At 38.4% G+C, this 22,718-nt stretch overlaps 1 protein-coding gene across 2 annotated transcripts in view; it reads left to right on the top strand.

The window, feature by feature from the left end:
- Positions 1 to 5,082: 5,082 nt before the first annotated feature.
- Positions 5,083 to 22,718, top strand: part of abcc3 (ATP-binding cassette, sub-family C (CFTR/MRP), member 3) — a 93,267-nt gene continuing 75,631 nt past the window's right edge. Inside the window, exon 1 of one of the 2 annotated variants that reach the window (XM_057358195.1) lies at positions 5,083 to 5,364. In XM_057358195.1, the coding sequence (XP_057214178.1) occupies positions 5,329 to 5,364 (36 nt within the window). In that variant the 5' untranslated portion in view covers positions 5,083 to 5,328. The remainder of the gene's footprint in view (positions 5,365 to 22,718) is intronic. The other variant, XM_057358196.1, reaches the window with a different exon arrangement.

Here is a 22,718-nt window from a genome sequence, read left to right as displayed (position 1 = left end):
CATTCCTTCCCATCATTCCTTCGCATCATTCAGCAGAAGAAAGTCATACAGGTTTGAAATTACAAGAGGGGGTGTAAATGATAACAGAACTCAAATTTTTGGTTAAACTATCCCTTTAAGAATGTATAGGATTCCACTGTATGTTTATAAATCCCTGTCGATGTAGTGGATGGAGGAATATAATTATTTACTATTTTAATGTTATTCTCTTATATTGTGCAGTTTTGTTGGGATGTGTGGGTCTTTCCCAGATATTTATCTAGGCTTTAAAGGGACTGTTCACTCAGAAATAAAAATTCTGTCATCATTTACTCACCCTCGAATTCCAAATCTGTATATATTTCTTTGTTCTGATGAACACAGGGAAAAATATTTGGAAGAATGCCATTGCGGGTCTTCTGACAGTTCAGAGCTTTATCGTAACAATTCATTAGGCTTAGGCTATTTTTTGTAATTTGATGCAAAGTTAATATAATAAAAGTATTTTATATATATATATTATAAACACTTACATTCCCTTTCGACACAACGTCGAGAGACCGACAGAATGGGGTTTGTCTTGAGAACCTATCATCTTCTGAGTATTTAGAAAAGGCCAATGAAAATTGGCGAATGAAATTTCATTCACCTTTTGTTCTTCAGAGCCTACGCATCTGATGAGCTTCTCTACGATCTTTGGTGATCATTTTTCTGCTGGAATCTACGACGTGGACAGCGGACGGTCCCTTCCTCAGTGACTCTCCCCTGGGCGTCTCGGCAGTTCCGGAGGTGTTTGAGCAAATTTCCTTTCTGAGTACCAAGCGCATTCTCGACAGTAAAGAAGCAGTACTCCGTCCCGACCGGCGCCTCGGCCGTCGAGTCCCGTGCACCGTCTGCTTCCCAGCAGCCCTGGTCCTCTTCGACGCCCTCCAAGCTCTGGCGCCCCCCACTCAGGCGCCCCCCCTGGAGGAACAGCGAAGAGGAGACCATCGCCCCATCAGCAGCCGCGGCAAGCGGCCCTCATGGGAAGACCTCAGGGGATCGAGGCTAATCCACTAATTCCTCCCTACGGTAGGTAGTGGCCTCTGCAGCGTTTTTCCCCCGGGGGGAATAATGCTTACCCAGTGGCCCGTACGGTGCCGGGCGGCTTCTCGCCATTTAGAGAACTAGGCCTCCGCCCGTGACGGCCGGGACAGGGGCTTCCCAACTTTGTGTAAAGCTCTGGGTCCCCCTTCCTCTCCACTGGAGGGTCATAATTTCGCGTTAGCGTGTTCGTCTGACTCGCCCAGGCCAGTCAACGTCGCTCCGCAGAGATTGTGACGCGGCTCAGTGCTGTGGCGTTTTCCATAGGAACCCCATTCTGTCGGTTTGACACAACGTCGAGAGACCGACAGAAAGGGAACGTCTTGGTTACGGATGTAACCTCGGTTCCCTGATGGAGGGAACGAGACTTTGTGTCCCTCATGCCACAACACTGGCCGCCCACCCCAGCGGTCGGGGGAGGATGCTTTAGGCTCCTCAGACCAAAAGGTGAATGAATGAGCACGCTGGCTTCCCTCTTATACCTGGACATCCGGGGAGGAGCCCGGCATGCAAATTTCATTCGCCAATTTTCATTGGCCTTTTCTAAATACTCAGAAGATGATAGGTTCTCAAGACAAACCCCATTCTGTCGGTTCGACACAACGTCTCGTTCCCTGTGAAAATATAAAAAAACTTTCGAGGATTTACGATGTTGATGACCATTGAACGTGTCATCACAGTCTTGTGAAAAAGGTCCATTGCCAGCTGTGATTCTCATAAATTCAACTGCCAGCTGACAATGTTGTTTAGCCCAGTGGTTCTCAAACTGGGGACCCCAAGATGGATCCAGGGGGCCACACATTTTGTGGCATTTTATGAAATATAGAAATTTATCATAGATTTTATGCAATCAAACATCAGAAAAATGACACCATCAACCAAAAGAATTGAGGTTCCAGCATTGTATAACTGAATGTTTTTGGTTTAATAAAAATTCTAAGTTTAAGATTATACGTCTTTATATGGGGGGCCGCAAAGCAATGCACTTAACACAAAGGGGGTGTCACGGAAAGCAGGAAAGAACCCAAATGCAGGCAGACTTTGGTGAAGGGGTTAAACACAGATATTTATTAATAACAAATAAACACAAAACAAAAACCCACAATGGGGTAACGAAGACCGAACTAAATATAAAAACAGAAACAAAAGTACTTCCCACGATGGGGCAAAAACAGCAGGACCAAAATAACAAGCACTAACACGACCAAACGTCAAAACATCAAAACACAAGGCTGTACTTATGAGACAAGGAGCACACGAACGAGTAACACGGTATACATGCATACACAACGCAAGAGCACAGGACAATGAAACAAGAGGGCATTAAATAGGGAAGACAAATGAAGGGTAACGACACAGGGCAGGTGAGGGTAATCAGACACGGCCGGGAAACAATACAGGAAACGAGAGGGGCGGGGCCAATGACGAGACACTGGAGAGAACATATATTATTGTCAAAAGGACAATAATATGTTACTCTCCACACATAACCAAAGGCTTTGTCATGGCTCTGCTACAGGACCAAGAAAAACATGACTAAAGGAAGCAGAGCCATGACAGGGGGCCTTACAACGAAAAAGTTTGAGAACCACTGGTTTAGCCTATTGACATTTGTGGGATTGGTGACACTCTTAAAGTGACCAGTTCCTTATTTTTTTTATTGTCAAACAGATGTCAGTATTGTTATTACAATGTTTCAAATAAAGCCAAGACAGTTCTCTCTTTATTATTATTATTATTATAACATAATTAAAAACAATTTAGTTTCTTTCCAACTGCTTACTGTTTAGAGCTTTGCTTAAAAAATGCACTTGTACTTCCTCTGCATGTACAAATGAAATCATTTTCTTCCTGTAAAACTGCTTTGAAACAATGGAACATTGTAATAAGGACTATATACAGTTAATAAAATAGAATTGAATTGAATTATTTTGAAATCAAATCAATTCAATAATAATTCAATAAATATTATATGAGTCTGCAGGTAAAGGACATTTCATAAGAGCGTCTATGTGGGTGTAGGTGGTGGGAATCCGGTAGGGCTTGAAAACATGTTTCTCTACAAAAGGGGCGGCCGGCAAAACCACTGGGCTACAGCATGACTCTGCTCTTTGGGGATCTTCTGTTGCACGCTACTCTGCAAAAGATTGAAATGTATCTGTCTTGGTGAGTATGCTCTATATCACAAGTAATTAATAAACATATTAAGAGAGATTATATGACATAATTACATCATGAAATTGGTCCCTTTGGTCCTGGATACATTTAGCTGATACAGTTATAATAAGATTAATCTGTTTACCTAGCTAACGTGTATATTACTGTGCAGTATAGTGAAATTGAAAATGGCCTCCTGAACTGTGAATGGCTGGAAGTGGAGGCCAGAGTGCTGGATTAGAGCTCGATTAGGTCTGGGGACAGAATGTAGAGGAACGATTTTTTTCTGGGCTATGCAGCAGGTGGCAGTAAATCACTTTTTTTTGGTGTGCCAGAAATATATCACCTCCCTGCATGACCTCATTGAAGATCTTGCACATTGCAGGTTGGCTGATAACATTGTTGGCTGGGTAAACAGATTAATCTCATTATAACTGTATCCAGGACCAAAGCGACCAATTTCATCACACTGCAGATATGTAAAATACTGTATTGTTACAAATTACTTAACTATAAAAATTAAATAACATAAAACAGCAGTTATATGTATGCATACACGTATACATTTATACAAAATGTATCCGACAAAGAAATCTGTATATACAATTAAATCTTATGTGTGATTTGCATTGATTTTATTTCTTTATCTTGAATGGAATTTTTTTTATTTCCTGAATGTGGAATGAATGAATTTGTGTTGAACACCATGAAACCACTGCCACATTTGCACAAGCACCACTTCAGTAATAGTAAGTCCGCTATTAGTGGCATTAAACCACCTTAAACATGATCCTGTTTAATATTTTGGAAACTCAATTAACTGAAAATTGGAATACACAGAACTACTATCTGTAACTCACTACTGATTACTACAACTAAAACCTAAAATGTGCTACTAGTCAATTAGCTAAATGTATTTATACAAAACAATGAAAAAATACCTCCCCCCCCACAAACACATCATAACAGCTGCCTGACTCTCAGCTTTTATGAACGTTTAAAATAAAGTAATTTGAGCGCTGATCAGCCTTAAGGGGGCGATAAACACCTTAAAAAATGTTTCTGTTTACCCATTAAAGAGATAACCAAGAATGAAATTGTAATCGTATACTGTGTCAAATGACTGGAAAATATTAGCCTGTATCATTCTAAGCAGACAAAATGCACTAATGTGTTCTTTTGTGTCATCATGATTTCCCATTAAATGGATACACATAATTAAATCAAGCTAAAGATACAAATAGTGAAAAATGTGGTAAGGGCATTACGGGAAGAATAACATAAATAAAGAGGACAAATGTATTGAAAACAAACAAGTGTAATGAATGAATGGACATTTATGATGTTCCTGGACATCAAAGTTCGTCTTCATTTTGGTCTGGTGCAGATGAGCTGTTGCAGGAAGAGGAACAAGTTTTATTACGTGTAATGAGATCTGCTTCATCAGGATAAATCCTTCTCTTATACTCTCTGCTTGGCCCTTCGCCGATTTGCAAAAATGGAAATAATCTAGTTTGGGCACAATAGTACAAGTATTATTATATGTCTGTGGGGCATTCAAATGCAAATCCTCTAAACTAAAATATAACTAAATATATGAATGTGTCCGAAATATGCCAATAAAAAGCCAAAAGTTGAATGTAAAGGTTGGCTTAAGCCCGAGATAGCTGGGAAAGCTCCAGCATTCCCTGTGACCCCAGTAAAGATAAACGGTATAGATGATGGATAGATGGAAGAATGATGGATGGGTTAATCTAAACCGTAATTAATCCCGATTTAGATAGCTAAGTAAACATACGAACGTGTGTATATGTGCGCGCTTGCGAACTACGCACGCAGAAATGGGCGGACTCTCGTGCCATGACAACCTCTGAGTGACTCTCTACTGTACCGAGGGGGTAAATCGTTTTTGAACGTCATACTGGGGAGGAGGGTTATAGGAACCGGGCACAATAACAGTTTATCTGTCTGTCCGTCGATGCTGTTAGTTTGTTCATGTCAGTTTTGCGTGTGGCCGTGCGTTTGAGTTGAATGCAAGAACAAAAGAGCAGCAACGAAAAGAGCCACATCCTCTCGGCGTAAGGAAGAGATCCATTGAAGAGGACAGCAATGGAGCACGTATGCGGGTCCGAACTTCCATTCTGGGTAAGTTTGACCAGTTCTTACCCATTAAGAGCCCCTAGGTCATATGCTCTGATGGGTTTAGCTGTGTATAAAAGGTTATGAAGATTTTCAAGCACCGTTTCCTTGACACCTCATTAAACTGCATCAACCAAGCGAATCCTCTTAAGCTACGAGATGGTTAAGCAAAAGTGTAACAAGTCCGCATTAGTAGGCTATAACTTAATGTTAAAATTAATGACTGTGGGTGCTTCCGTGCAAATAATAATATAGACGTTATTAACTGTTGTGAATTCACTTCTCGGTTTGTCCAAGTTGTCATCGGTTTTCATCCTTATATGATGACATATTGAATAGTAGCTACATTGTAGCGTTGCATTGCACATTTGTTACATTGTCGCGTTTCAGGTGTAACTTCCATTAACACATGAGTAAGCATCTTCTCAAAACGCTGTGACAGTGTCAGGCTCACCGGTGTTAATGTATGTCTGAATGGTCCTGTTTGCACGCAACAGGCTCTGGAATTAACTTTCATTAACACACGAGTATGCATCTTCTCAAAACGCTGTGAAAGTGTCAGGCTCACCGGTGTTAATGTACGTCTGAATGGCCCTGTCTGCACGTCACAGGTTCTGGAGAGGAATTTCTCTTGTTTACGAGGTTATTCAAGGTAAATTCATCCTTGTGCTCGGCCTAGTTATTACAGCGAACACAGCGAGGCTTATCCTCGTGGTACACGTACAGTTGGTCAACATCACAGGCTATGGGCTAAGAAGAAATGCAAAGGGATGGATTTTTCCTTTGTTACCTTGTTGACACCAGTAGGTTTGAAATATAGGTTATTGCCTTTTCTTGGTTTCTACAGGGTATAGAACAACAAAGCCAATATTTGGTTCAATCTATAAATATATAATGCAATCAATCAAATGCAAGCTGGTTTCAAAGCCATTGTCAGCTTCATCTGTTGTGAGGGTCTTTAGTGTTTTATTTGTAATACTTCATATGAACTTGTTACAATAACAAACATTTCCTTCTTGATTTGTTTCACAAGACTTACTACACATTTAGTTTATAGTTGAAGTCTAGACCTGTCTTATATAGACTCAAATGTACACCTCAGTTTTTAAAATCACGTGTAACGTAGCATTTTAATTCAGTGTAGCTTAATTTCTCAGGTTTAACATAATATTATTTAGTCAAAACAGATCTAGTCATGAAAATTTTGAAGCTCAACTCTTCACTTTTTAGACCTACATGGTCTTTTTATGCAAATGTATTGAATTATGAAGTATGAGTATGAAGTCTGCACAGCTGATCCAATGTATTTGACTGTCAATGTATTTGCACAATATTTAGTGATGCTTTGAAAAAGCATAACTATTGTTATTAGTGATGCTTTGAAAAATCTCATTTGACTCAGGCTACCAATCAGTGTCACATGATCATTATGAAGCTATGAAGCCACGCCCATAGCAACAATTTACAGCAACCTAGCAACCGTTCCCATAGACTGCCATTATAAAAAGTCCAGGGCCCGTATTCTTAAAGCTTCTAAGAATCCTCTAAGAAAGCTCTTAATTTAGTTTAAAAACGTCTACGTAGGAGTCTTAGCTTAAAAACGATTCAGGACCAATCTGAGAGAAACTCTGAGCAAGGAAAAGACAAAAACTTTTATCTTAGTGAGGAGGCGGGGCTGACCCCGTTGCTATGTATGACACAGTCTTTTATAGACTGTGATTGGTTGGTTGACCAAGAAGGAAAAAAGAGCGCTTTTAAGTATAGGGTCATTTATGTCACATGTCTTTTTTCCTGTTTTACCGTACTCACGCACAAGCGCGCACACACACACGCACGCGCTATATATATATATATATATATACACTCACCTAAAGGATTATTAGGAACACCTGTTCAATTTCTCATTAATGCAATTATCTAATCAACCAATCACATGGCAGTTGCTTCAATGCATTTAGGGGTGTGGTCCTGGTCAAGACAATCTCCTGAACTCCAAACTGAATGTCAGAATGGGAAAGAAAGGTGATTTAAGCAATTTTGAGCGTGGCATGGTTGTTGGTGCCAGACGGGCCGGTCTGAGTATTTCACAATCTGCTCAGTTACTGGGATTTTCACGCACAACCATTTCTAGGGTTTACAAAGAATGGTGTGAAAAGGGAAAAACATCCAGTATGCGGCAGTCCTGTGGGCGAAAATGCCTTGTTGATGCTAGAGGTCAGAGGAGAATGGGCCGACTGATTCAAGCTGATAGAAGAGCAACTTTGACTGAAATAACCACTCGTTACAACCGAGGTATGCAGCAAAGCATTTGTGAAGCCACAACACGCACAACCTTGAGGCAGATGGGCTACAACAGCAGAAGACCCCACCGGGTACCACTCATCTCCACTACAAATAGGAAAAAGAGGCTACAATTTGCACGAGCTCACCAAAATTGGACAGTTGAAGACTGGAAAAATGTTGCCTGGTCTGATGAGTCTCGATTTCTGTTGAGACATTCAAATGGTAGAGTCAGAATTTGGCGTAAACAGAATGAGAACATGGATCCATCATGCCTTGTTACCACTGTGCAGGCTGGTGGTGGTGGTGTAATGGTGTGGGGGATGTTTTCTTGGCACACTTTAGGCCCCTTAGTGCCAATTGGGCATCGTTTAAATGCCACGGCCTACCTGAGCATTGTTTCTGACCATGTCCATCCCTTTATGACCACCATGTACCCATCCTCTAATGGCTACTTCCAGCAGGATAATGCACCATGTCACAAAGCTCGAATCATTTCAAATTGGTTTCTTGAACATGACAATGAGTTCACTGTACTAGAATGGCCCCCACAGTCACCAGATCTCAACCCGATAGAACATCTTTGGGATGTGGTGGAACGGGAGCTTCGTGCCCTGGATGTGCATCCCACAAATCTCCATCAACTGCAAGATGCTATCCTATCAATATGGGCCAACATTTCTAAAGAATGCTTTCAGCACCTTGTTGAATCAATGCCACGTAGAATTAAGGCAGTTCTGAAGGCGAAAGGGGGTCAAACACCGTATTAGTATGGTGTTCCTAATAATCCTTTAGGTGAGTGTATATACACACACATGTATAGTAGGATGTTTTTGGTTATTATAAAACTGAATATGCACAGGCATAACAACTGTATATTAATAAACAAAACTTAATTCTGAGCGTATATAATTGCGAATTACGTTTGACAGACTGAATAATTGATCCAATAAAATGGTTAATTGTCTAATAAATCATTGCGATTATGACGATTAATTGTCTGTTTTAGGGCTTTGCGATTATGACGATTAATTGTCTGTTTTTGAGCTTTGACATTTAATTCTCATACATTTTTGATTCAGCGATTGAAACGACCATATTGATCTGAATACAAGACTTGTTTTTTTCTTGGAAATACATCGGAAAAAATTGGGTCATCATATATTTAAGGTTTAGGCTTTTACCTGTCAATAATACAACCGCCAAATACTTGTAAATTAAGTAAATTGATCAGGTGTGAATTGAAGCCACCATTAAAACTATCAGTTAGGGCTGTGCCGATAAACGATATCATATCGAATCGCGATAGAATGTATTTCAAAAACGATGATAAGCTATTGGCATTTTGACTCGATATGGATTAATCTTACAGTCTAACAGACAGCAGAAATAAACGCAACAACAGTCAGTCAGCGTGCAGCTTTTATCATGCGCGTCAAAGTACAAAGTCCATTTCATACTGCACTTGGCAAAGAAAACTCGACATGAGGAGGAAAACATTACTGGAAGCGGAAACAAAGGTGAAACTAACCTCGAGTTGTCATCACGCGGTTTATCAAGTGTCTTATTTTTTTCGCAATCGCCGGTTAAACAAAACAAACTTGAGGCGCAATTGCAAGCGAGTTACTTTCGAAACTCAAGCACAAACGTTTTTATATCCATCGTTAACATATCTGCTAACATGAGCTGGTGCTTATGAAACAAACCAGCACTGCCATGTACAGATTAGAGATGTAATGAAGTGAGTTTGTGTGCACATTAAAATATTGAACCTTGTATGTAAGATGCTTGCATGATTAAAGAAATGTACTACAGTTTATGTGAGATGTCTTTAAGGTTCACTGAATACATTGAATGAATCCCACTACTCGAGCAAGACATTATTGCAGCGTTATGTATGTGCGCACTGCGCAGGTGCTGAGCCAATAGCGTTCGAATGTACCAGTAACGGAGCCCTTTCATTGGTTGAATGTACTGAATGAACACTCCCTTTACTTAACGAGTCAATACGCCCTTTTCACAATGACGTCACTTAACTTCCGCCTTTTTGCAAAGCAGTGCATCATAACATCCGTCTTGCAACAAACAAGAAGAAGAAGAACTTCCGTTTTGCCGTCGCGCTGGAATTTAACAACAGTGAGAAAAAAAGCTGACAGAACACGTATTCAAGTACTTATCCTAGCACCTTCGCTAACACAAAAAGAAAACAAAACACTTACCTTCATAATCAAACAGGTACTGTTCAACGAAGAATTTGTATCCTTTCTCTAGCTTTGATCTTGTCGTTAGCGAAAATTTGTCTGCAAGACGTTGTACATCATACGTATTTGTGGCAGATGTGCAAGCCACTTGGTAAACTCCATTCTGAGGGCGCTAGCGGAAGTAACTTCTTCTTCTTCTTGAGTTTTACTGGCGGTTGGAAAATCAGCTTATAGGTGCATTACCGCCACCTTAGAACTGGAGTGCTAGCGGAAAGTAATGATACACTGCTTCGCGGCAGAACGGAAGATGCGTGACGTCATGTGAAAAGGGCGTATTGAGTCAAAATGAGACTGAATGAACTGGTACATGTTGTTTATGGCCTAATATCCTCTGTGTTGCAACAGTGCATTAATTTAATTGAATTTTAACTGGTTAAAGGTTAACTTTTGTTAATAAACTGTATTTAAAATAGATTCTTTTAAATACAGTTTTTTAATTAAATATATATCGAAATAAATATCGTTATCGATCAATATAGAAAAAAACTATCGAGTTTACTTTTTTGCCATATCGCCCGCCCTACATCAGTCATAGAAAAGCTTCTAGTCTGTTTTTTTTCTCACTTTGCAAGACTACAATAAAAGTTACTTGTGTGTTAATGAAATTTTGGTAGACTGGTTTTCACACTGAGATTTGCTTAAATAATATTAAATTGCACTGCAGGTAATTTGTATATGTTTTAGTTTTTTTTTAAGTGATTGATGTTGTGGTGGTACATTTTACAAGTATTACCATGCTTTAGTAACAATAATACACTAAAATATGCAATATGCAGATGCACTACAGCTCCCCCTAGTGTCTTCTATAGAGATGTGCGAATAATTGCGATGATCTGAAACCATCGCGATGAGGTCAAACAATCGCGATGAGACGATTATTTAATAATCGTGACAGCCCTAGCTGCATAGCTGCATTTCTCCAGTTGCTAAATATGTTAATGTAGTGATTTCTTCTATTTCTGGCGCAATGACATTTCTGCGCTGTTTTGGAGATGTTAGCGTGTCTCTAATAGGATCGGTCACAAACATCTAATGTGTTGTGTCTTATTAACTCACTGTCATTCAATTCAATGTCATTTTATTTTATAGCGCTTTTACAATTTGCATTGCATCAAAGCAGCTATAGAAGAAAACCAAAACCAGATACACTGCGTTCCAAATTATTATGCAAATTGGATTTAAGTGTCGTAAACATTTAATTTTATATTGTTCAATTAAACTTATGGATGGTATTGTGTCTCAGTGCTCTTTGGATCACTGAAATCAATCTCAGACACCTGTGATAAGTAGTTTGCCAGGTGAGCCCAATTAAAGGAAAACTACTTAAGAAGGACGTTCCACATTATTAAGCAGGCCACAGGTTTCAAGCAATATGGGAAAGAAAAAGGATCTGTCTGCTGCCGAAAAGCGTCAAATAGTGCAATGTCTTGGACAAGGTATGAAAACATTAGATATTTCACGAAAACTTAAGCGAGATCATCGTACTGTGAAGAGATTTGTGGCTGATTCAGAGCACAGAAGGGTTCGTGCAGATAAAGGCAGAATGAGGAAGGTTTCTTCCAGACAAATTCATCGGATTAAGAGAGCAGCTGCAAAAATGCCATTGCAAAGCAGCAAACAGGTATTTGAAGCTGCTGGTGCCTCGGGAGTCCCGAAAACCTCAAGGTGTAGGATCCTCCAGATGCTTGCAGTTGTGCATAAACCTACTATTCGGCCACCCCTAACCAATGCTCACAAGCAGAAACGGTTGCAGTGGGCCCACACATACATGAAGACTAATTTTCAAACAGTCTTGTTTACTGATGAGTGCCGTGCAACCCTGGATGGTCCAGATGGATGGAGTAGTGGATGGTTGGTGGATGGCCACCATGTCCCAACAAGGCTGCGACGTCAGCAAGGAGGTGGCGGAGTCATGTTTTGGGCTGGAATCATGGGGAGACAGCTGGTGGGCCCCTTTAGGGTCCCTGAAGGTGTGAAAATGAACTCTGCAAGGTATGTAGAGTTTCTGACTGAGCACTTTCTTCCATGGTACAAAAAGAAGAACCATGCCTTCCGTAGCAAAATCATCTTCATGCATGACAATGCACCATCTCATGCTGCAAAGAATACCTCTGTGTCATTGGCTGCTATGGGCATAAAAGGAGAGAAACTCATGGTGTGGCCACCATCCTCCCCTGACCTCAACCCTATTGAGAACCTTTGGAGCATCCTCAAGCGAAAGATCTATGATGGTGGGAGGCAGTTAGCATCAAAACAGCAGCTCTGGGAGGCTATTCTGACATCTGCAAAGAAATTCAATCAGAAACTATCCAAAAACTCACAAGTTCAATGGATGCAAGAATTGTGAAGGTGATATCAAAGAAGGGGTCCTATGTTAACATGTAACTTGCCCTGTTAGGATGTTTTTGATTGAAATAGCTTTTGATTTCAGTAAATATGACCTCCTAATGCTGCAAATTCAACAAATGACCATTTTCAGTTTTTTACAACCTATGAAATGTTTTCAAACTCTGTTGTGCATAATAATTTGGAACAGTGCATTTTGAGTTTTTCATTTTTTAAATAAATACTGTTGTCAGTGGGAGGTTTGTTCAATAAAATTCCAAATGTACCCTAACTGTTGATTACTTGAAAATTATACTGACTGTCATTTGCATCGACAAATTAGGAAAACCAGAGAAAGATATCATTTGCATAATAATTTGGAACGCAGTGTAATCAAAAGTTGAACACACATACACAAAAAAACAATAAAAATAAAAAATCTGATAAACCTTAAAAGTAATATGGAAATTGTCATGCATTGCACCACATTTCTTCTCACTTTTCATGTTTCATCCATTTTCTCTGCTGCTAAAGAAACTCTTAAGTCTCTTAAAAGTCCTCCTCGCTACTCCTAAAATTTTGGACCTTAAGAGCTCTTTTAAGGGTTAAGATACTTTATGAATTACTTTCTTCTTTACTAGGATCTTTTCTGTAATTCTAAGGGGAAACGCCCACATTTCTAAGAATTTTCTTAGAATTTTGTCACTAGGAGCAACTCTTTGTGCTAGGATTTTTCATGAATACGGGCCCAGGTGGATATCTTTGGAGCACAGTGTCGTAGAAACAAGGGGGTGGGCTCATTTTACTCAGGCAACCAATCAGTGGCCCAGGAAGTTCATTAAGCTACGAAGCCACGCCCATAGCAACAAAACATGTCAGCCTAGCAACCATTTAGCAATACCTATATCTCTGCATCACACCATTGTAGAGACACGCGGGTTGGATCGTTTCACTCATAGGTTAAGAGTATTATCAAGTGCAGATGCCAAGCCACGCCCATAGCAACCAAACAGGTTAGCCTATCAACCATTTAGCAACACCTATATCTCTGCATCAGAACATCGTAGAGACACGGGGGTTAGTTTGTTTCACTCATAGGTTGGAGTATTATCAAGTGCAGATGCCAAGCCACGCCCATAGCAACTAAACACATTAGCCTAGCAACCGTTTAGGAGGACATATATCTCTGTATCAGAACTTCTTACAGTCATGGGGGTTGGTTAGATTCATTAGTACTGTCTTCAGTACTTGTCTTAGTAGACTTCATTAAGTGTCATCACCCTAGTGCCAAGTTCCGCGGTTTGCCACGAAAGCATCACTCACAGTTTCTTTAGAAAATGTACTATCTAGTTTTATTGTTGTTGTTCTGTTCCTCAAAGTTGACTGCATATAGCTCATGTTGTTTGCCATCAAAGAAACATGCACATACTGCATGTAATCATTTACAGGATGTGAATGGGCTTTGGGCATATTATATTTCAAGATTTGAGCAATGTACAGTTCACATTAATCGATGAAATTAAGCACAAAGATGCCGTCATTGTCATTTTAGTTATGTCTAGACTATACTGCAAAGATGAGTAAAGTTCTTTCTGCAGAATCAGATGATGACATGATGTAATCACATACCTTAATGTATGTTACTCAAGGGTTTGCTAACCACAAAGCTGTCTTCGTTTTTCTTTGATACATCCAAAAAATATGACGAATCCAGAAAATAGCAAGTAATGTAAAAATACTTAATCGAGATAATTGGTCAACACTAATAATTGTTCTAGAGTAAAACTTTGTGTTTACATAATATGTCTGTGTACTGTGCATATTTATTTTGTATTTATATAAGCATACACATGCATGCAAATATAAGAAAAATATAAAAACTAATAAACATTTATATATAATTTGAATTAATGGTAAATATAAATGTAAAAAAAGTAAATATTTCTAAAATTTGTGTACGTGACGTGTACGTATATGTTTATAAATACAAAATTAATATGCACAGTACACAGACATATATTATGTAAACATAAACTTGCGATTAATCGTGATAAATAGTTTGACAGCCCTAATTTGTACATTAGGTTTTTACATTATTTATATTATTCATTATATACATTATAATGCTATAGTTTAATTCATAAATCATAATTCAGTAATAATTGATGAAGGCTTTACAGTGCAGTGTTATAATCAAAATCAAGCATTTTTAGATTAAGGGGTCCTGCTGGGGCTTCCTGTATTGAAAACATGTAGACTAATGTATTATAGCTTAGCTTGTCTCGAAACATGAAGATCTGGCTCTGGTCAAAGAAGTGAAAAGGTTCAGACATCGCTGTCTGGCTGTGTTCAGCTCATTTTATTCTGCTCACTCAGATTTAGATTAGCTTGCTCAAAAGCCATAGGGCATGTAAGGTAACCGCCAGATTGTTCTGCATTCATCTCCGACTACAGCCGAGAATGTGTGTATCACCATGCTTCTCAAAAGATATCTTTGAAGATGTTTTTATGCACAAGACACATTGAAATACATTTCTTTTCCACTCTTTTTTTTATAAATTTCCTAGGGGATCTCGTGCTCGAAATCCATCCCCCTTGTATGTAGCACATGCTGCCTGTGTCCTCAGATGTCTTCATTCTTTCCGGCAATGATAGGAGAACGGCTGCGCTGCTCTATATATGAAGCAGGGCAAAATCACAAAGGAAAACACTTTCTGTTAACAGTAGTGTAAGTGTTTTATACCAGAGGATTGCTGCATTTTTTACTTAAAAGGCTAGTTCACTTGTAAATGAAAATCCTTTTATAATTTACGCATCCTTATGTCATTCCAAACCTGTTTTACTTTCTTTCTTCTGTAGAATGCAAAAGAAGATATTTTGAATAATGTTGGGATTGGGAAACGAACAACGTTGAGACTGAGTCATTTCTCTAAATATCTTCACTTGTGTTGCACCGAAGAAATAGTCACAGGTTTTAAACTCCTTGAGGGTGAATAAATGACAACAGAACTATTTTTGGGGGAACTATCCCTTTAAGGCTTATCACTGATTTCATGGTTCATATTTAGGGGAAATTCCTCTCGAAGCAAATGCAAATGGTCAGTCATAGCAAACTACTTACTCCAGTACAGCCACAGTTCCTACGTTGAGATCAGTGGGAATTAGTTGTATCGTTGTGGTGTCCCAATTTCAAATGAGTCCAGAGTACTTAATCCATTAGGGATTACCACGGAATCTTTAATACTGAATGTTACTAAAATGAGAGCTAAAGCAATTATTGGCATGTGTGAATTGTCAGGTAAGGTAACTCATTCTGGGGCATAAGGTGTTTTTGCTGCATTGGCATGATTTGTTTTGTTTTAAATCTGTCTTCTATTTCTCCCTGTTTGTTTGACGGAAATTCCTAGATTACATTGTCGGCCTGCTGGATTTTGACTGGATTGTTTTATGACCGACAGCAGCATCGAAGTTGTCTGTTTTGGCCCTGAGTGAATCCGGCTTGAGTTTCATTTGAGGTCATTTTTGGTAACACTTGCATTGATATGAGAGGCAGTATTGCACAAATTTTTGGATCGTCACAGATTTTGTGGAACTCTGCTTTTTTTTTAAGAATGCTGTAAGAGCCTAATGTATGGCTTAATACGTTGTAATAGCCTTATACTACAAGCATTTGTCGTTAGATGCACATAAAATATTTTCAATCCTTATAAAAAAACGTACAAAAAATATAATACTCATTTTAAACTAAGGAGGCCACCATGTTCTTTTTCGATGACGTAAAATGGTTGCACACACAGGCAGCCAAACTGAACACAGACACACTAATCAGTTCTTCAGTAAATATAAGGTGCTTTAGGATGATATATTGTGATATAGTGAAACTTGTATATTATATTCATTCATTACACACAGACTGATATATTTCAAAAGTTTATTTCTTTTAATTTGATGATTATAACTGACAACTAATGAAAATCCCAAATTTAGTATCTCAGAAAATTAGAATATTACTTAAGACCAATACAAAGAAAGGATTTTTAGAAATCTTGGCCAACTGAAAAGTATGAACATGAAAAGTATGAGCATGTACAGCACTCAATACTTAGTTGGGGCTCCTTTTGCCTGAATTACTGCAGCAATGCGGCGTGGCATGGAGTCGATCAGTCTGTGGCACTGCTCAGGTGTTATGAGAGCCCAGGTTGCTCTGATAGTGGCCTTCAGCTCTTCTGCATTGTTGGGTCTGGCATATCGCATTTTCCTCTTCACAATACCCCATAGATTTTCTATGGGGTTAAGGTCAGGCGAGTTTGCTGGCCAATTAAGAACAGGGATACCATGGTCCTTAAACCAGGTACTGGTAGCTTTGGCACTGTGTGCAGGTGCCAAGTCCTGTTGGAGAACAGGATCTCCATAAAGTTGGTCAGCAGCAGGAAGCATGAAGTGCTCTAAAACTTCCTGGTATACGGCTGCGTTGACCTTGGACCTCAGAAAACACAGTGGACCAACACCAGCAGATGACATGGCACCCCAAACCATCACTGACTGTGAAAACATTACACTGGACCTCAAGCAACGTGGATTCTGTGCCTCTTGCATGTGGAAATGCAAGATTTACTTTCTTCAGAGAACATAACTTTGGACCACTCAGCAGCAGTCCAGTCCTTTTTGTCTTTAGCCCAGGCGAGACGCTTCTGACGCTGTCTGTTGTTCAAGAGTGGCTTGACACAAGGAATGCGACAGCTGAAACCCATGTCTTGCATACCTCTGTGCGTAGTGGTTCTTGAAGCACTGACTCCAGCTGCAGTCCACTCTTTGTGAATCTCCCCCACATTTTTGAATGGGTTTTGTTTCACAATCCTCTCCAGGGTGCGGTTATCCCTATTGCTTGTACACTTTTTTATACCACATCTTTTCCTTCCCTTCGCCTCTCTATTAATGTGCTTGGACACAGAGCTCTGTGAACAGCCAGCCTCTTTTGCAATGACCTTTTGTGTCTTGCCCTCCTTGTGCAAGGTGTCAATGGTCGTCTTTTGGACAACTGTCAAGTCAGCAGTTTTCCCCATGATTGTGTAGCCTACAGAACTAGACTGAGAGACCATTTAAAGGCCTTTGCAGGTGTTTTGAGTTAATTAGCTGATTAGAGTGTGGCACCAGGTGTCTTCAATATTCAACCTTTTCACAATATTCTAATTTTCTGAGATACTGAATTTGGGGTTTTCATTAGTTGTCAGTTATAATCATCAAAATTAAAAGAAATAAACATTTGAAATATATCAGTCTATGTGTAATGAATGAATATAATATACAAGTTTTACTTTTTGAATGGAATTAGTGAAATAAATCAACTTTTTGATGATATTCTAATTATATGACCAGCACCTGTATATGGAAAACGTGTGTGCTTCGCTGTAGCGAAAGAGAACAGGTTTAGGTTGCAACCATTTGACGTCACGGATTTTGATGTAAAAAATTGGCGGCCTCTGAGTAAAAATATTTTTTTAAAGTTTATGAATACTCTGTAAAAATACAGTTTTTAATTTCACATTTATAAAGTCAATGCCATTGTTAATATATTAAGCCTTACATCTCTATACCCAAGGTTCCTTTTAAGAGTTTGTCTTGCGTCACTGTAAGCACATTAGGGTTTTTCAACCTCTTAACTTATAATGTTATTATTGACGATTCGTTTTTTTTAGTTACTTTTATTTCATGGAATTACTTCTGACAATAACATAATTTTACTTATTACCCGGGTGTATTTACGTCATGTCATAAATAATTATTGTACATGATTTCAATGTGTAAAACCTCTGAGGTTCACAGCATGAACTCCTAAACATTGATGTTTTAAAATTTTGTGATTGGACACTGGCCTGTTATAGCGGGGACATTTTTACGCCCATAAACATGACGCGAAACAAAACGTGATTGGTTGCTTTACCTTGTCAGTCATAGGGCCTCTTGGGCGGTCCTTGGCATTTCAAAGAGGCCATGGTTCCCAGACCTTCAGATTACACCTGTCTAGGTGGGTCCTCAAATGAAACCATTTAGGAACCGCTGAGAATAAAAACAGAAACCACTAGGCATCCACACACATTGTGGTGGGAAAATCTTGTAATCTAAATTTATCTTGCAGTTTCACTTCTTCATTAAAACTATCAGAATTTCCCCATCATGTGGGGATGGCTCATCGTCCGTGCTGATTTGTCTTATGACAATTTGGGAAGGAAACCTAATACTATGTTTGGAAAACAAAAGTTGGTCCTTGTGTCACGCATCCTGTTGTAGTCAGCTTATTTTGCTTGTCATTGTTTCAAAGGGAATGCATGTTTAGATTAGTCAAGAACCCGATTCCTGCATTCCTACTGAAAGCATGATGTGCACAAGATTTCTTTGAGAGAATTTGATAATCCTGTATGAAAATTTGACTTGTTTGCTTGAATTGCTTCTGTGTTTGTGTGTTTGGATATTACCAATTATATGGTTGGTGATTACAGTGATTGCATCAGTATTTCCTCTGTGAAGCAATAAAGTGCTGCAGTCTTATTAACATGAGATTACACTGTAGATACAGTATAAGGGCTGTGCAATTGATTAATTGTAATCATACATTTTGACTTCCATGATTAAAAAAAAAAATAAAATTGTGGCATTCCATTGTGCAAGGATATTTAATTTTAATTTGTTTTTCAGTTGAATTCAAATAAAAAAATCACGTGTTTATGTCGTTTTAAAAGTCAGCGAGTACACATGTTAAATAACCATGATCTCAATATTGGCCAAAATAATCGTGATTAAGATTTTTGTCATAATTGAGCAGCCCTAGTAGATGCCATATTTCAAATTGTAGATATTAATTTTATTTTACATTATTTACAATATTTTTATATGGGTGCAATGGTACCCTCAAGTCACAATTTAAACAACATGAAATACTGAGATTACAATATAATCACACTGTTTTTACCAAAATAGAAATTGAAACTAAAATGTTGTAGTTTTATTTCTGTAAGGGTGGACATTTTTGATCATGTTTCATAGTACTGGACATAGAGTACTGGACAGGTTTGAAAAACGAGTATTCATTGGGGGTGGGGCGTGTCCGTCATGGTGTTAATGAAACGATTTTAATTACAACACTGATACGAAAATTTATCTTGATAAAACTATGACAAGACTGAGTAAATTAATAAATCAACACTGTTAGATTATTAAAAATTCACCACCAACAGTGCATTTGTACTGGTGCGGAGCAGGGCGGGCGTTTTCAATTCATTACTATGGAAGTGAGCTTCACGCTCACGTGGGAATGGATTGAGACGCTCACCTAGCTCCGCGAGCGGCGCAAATACAAGACTAGAAGCCATTATCAACAGAAATTCTGTCCCCACTGGATGCGGCACGATGAGACGCGACAGATGCCTTGTTTGCTTTCCGTTTGCTTTCGCCGCATTGCATCATGTCGCTCGCATGCGGTGTAGACAGAGTGTAAGATGATAACGAAACAAACTTGATGTAGAGATTTATATGATTTGTATGCAGCTCGGCGCTGCACATTTTGCACTTGACTGTATTTTCATCAAGTTTATCAAAGTGAAGCCAGACATCGTCGTGTGCTTTCAAAGCCATATGCCCTTCAGTGCTCCTGTCTTGACTCTGGCCGTGAACTCTCGCAACGGAACCAATCAAATCTCAGTGTACCACCCAAAATGCCTGCATAACCAATCAGAAAGAAAGAAAATTATTTTATTATAGGACTGCAACCAACGATGATTTTTATTGTCGATTAATCTAATGTTTTTTTGTCGATTAGTCGACTAATATAATGATTCTTTTTTGGATTACCTTATTACTTCTTTGACAAACTTTCCAATAAATCGTAAGTTTTAGTATTTTCTTACATTAGAATCATACTTTTTACTCCACTACATTCCATAAATAAATGTTGTTGTTTTAACATTTTAATCCTTAATTACATTAAAATCAGTATTTTTACCTTTAAAAAGTTTAAAAAGACTGGATTTTTTATGTACTTAAGTACTGTATTAAAGGTAAAACATTTTAAAATGTGTTTATGAAATACTAGAGCATGATATATGCTTTACAATATAGCGAGGTATTTTCCCCCAATCAAAAACAACTAAAAATACTACTGTCGTTCTCTGTTTATTGCACCAAACTATCAATGTATAAAAGTCTACAATGCAGAGTGGCATAAAAGCGCAATTTATTTACGCAAATATATACAGACGCAAAATAATGCGCTTAAAGCACCTTCTTTGTTCCCCGAGTTAATAACAGTTAGAACACAACGAGAATAGATATGTTACATGTTTAACACAGTGCGTTGCATCCATCTAACAGTTTACAGTTTAATCAGAGGTTTAAAAAGATTTATTGTGTATGAAAGACGCACAACATTCAGACCGCTTCCAGTGCTTCTAATAAGTTAAGTTACACTCAGCGAGTACCGTCTCTAACAAAATACATTTAACAAAACCATAGACTATTATCTTGTGATTTTAACAAATAATGAAAACATCAGAACATCTTGGAAAGTGTAACGTCCTGACACATGCATTCTGAATGGAAATTGACAGATGACAGCAGCGAAGGTCAGAGTTTCTTAATTATGCTATATTGGTTTATTCCTCGCATAAAGCTATCGAATGACATAATAAAGACATGAAATATTGTGCATTTTATGGTGGTTTCATGATAGTTAGTCCTTTTTGATGCTTAAGAGTAACAACCGCGGATTGCATTTTTACAGAATATTTTTACACTATGTAGAATGTAATTTAATATAGAAAACAGTAAATCTGTTATTTTTAGAAAAAAAAAAATTTAGCTGGTTTTTCACAGGCTGGGTCACAATCTGCAAATCAAAAAAATCAAATCCCTTTATTGTCACTCAACCATATACACAAGTGCAACAGTAGGTGAAAAACTTGCGTGCAGTTCCGACCAACATGGCAGTATGACAGATCACAAGTATCAAAGAATTACAATACTTTACAGTAGACATTTCTGTACAAGTGTTAGACCATAATATAACAAATGACACATCATTTATATATAACTACACAGCAGCAAATGTACACACAATGTGCTTAGTGTACAGTGATTGGTACGTATTGTTCTGACTGTTAGAGTTCTTATTGGTTGTGCATGCTAGTGGGGGGATAAAGTGCAGTGCTAATGAGTAGATTGTGGGAGTCAAGAGTTTAAGAGTATGACTGCTTGGGGAAAGAAGCTGTCACGTAGTCTGCTGGTGCGGGTTCTGATGCTGCGGTATCTCTTTCCTGATGGAAGGAGTGGGAATAGACCGTGACTCGGATGGCTAGTGTCTCTAGTAATCCTCCTCGCTTTTTTCACACAGTTCGTACCACTCTCTGCAGGGCTTTCCGGTTGAGAGCGGTGCTGTTACCGTACCAGGCAGTGATGATTACACACTCCCGGAAATAGCCATTACAGCAAATAAAATAATATGACGCGTATTAGTAGTCGACATAATCGATGACGTCAACGTGTCGTTGTAGCCCTATTTTATTAAAAAATATATTTTTATACCCAAATGATCATTGTTTTCATGATCGATCGTCACTTTCGTGTCCGAGTACTCGGGTACTCATGCTTATGCCTATTTTCTGAAAAATTAATGATTTTCAATAACATTTTTGATGTACATAGAAGTTGCTATAGAATTCACAACATTCAATGTTTAATTGAACCTTCTGTTTATGTAAATAAATGACAAGTTTATCACTGAAAAATAAAACATATTTTCACATTGAATTAAGATTAATAAAAAACAATTAAGGTAAACCCTCAGAGAGAACTGCTTAAAGCAGTTAAAGCACAAATTAAAAGAAATAGGTTACAACATTAAATATGTTGGCAGCTTGACCAATAGGATTAAACACGCGTCGTAATGTAAAAATATGGCCATAGCACTACAATACGTTTCATGAAGTTTTTTGTTCCCACTATACAGTATATTGTGCCATGATGGACCTTACACTCCTAATAATTTACAGTATTTAACTCAAGTATTGTTTAATCAGCCTGGTCAATATATGATTGTGTTAACACAGGTGTTTTGTCCTTCAGCCACCGTTTTACGTTGGGGTGTAGCTGTAACACGTCTGACAGCATGATAAATTAGTTACATTTGCAAGCTAATTATTAACCGCTCCTTTCTACAAAGTGATGTTTGAGGTTTTTGAAAACAGTGTATACCATTGTGATATTGGCTGACATTTTCTACTGTATATACAGAGAGATAGTTTATCAAAGCAAATGATGATAAGCAGCATGGCACTGCAGTACAATCTCAGTTGCAGATGTTTTTTGACCTTACTTAGACCCTTAGAAATAAACAGTCCATTTTTGCTGTTTCACATTAGGAAATGTCACCTTAACATGTGACATGAACACTTGTGCTGAGTGTTTCTTTCCGCCTCTCACATGCTCACAGGTTTACTGTGCTGT

This window comes from Triplophysa rosa, linkage group LG18 (assembly GCF_024868665.1).
Source record: "Triplophysa rosa linkage group LG18, Trosa_1v2, whole genome shotgun sequence".
NCBI classification, from domain to species: domain Eukaryota; kingdom Metazoa; phylum Chordata; class Actinopteri; order Cypriniformes; family Nemacheilidae; genus Triplophysa; species Triplophysa rosa.
The sequence above is the reverse complement of the archived record's forward strand: the minus strand, read 5'-3'. Positions and strand labels throughout refer to the sequence as shown.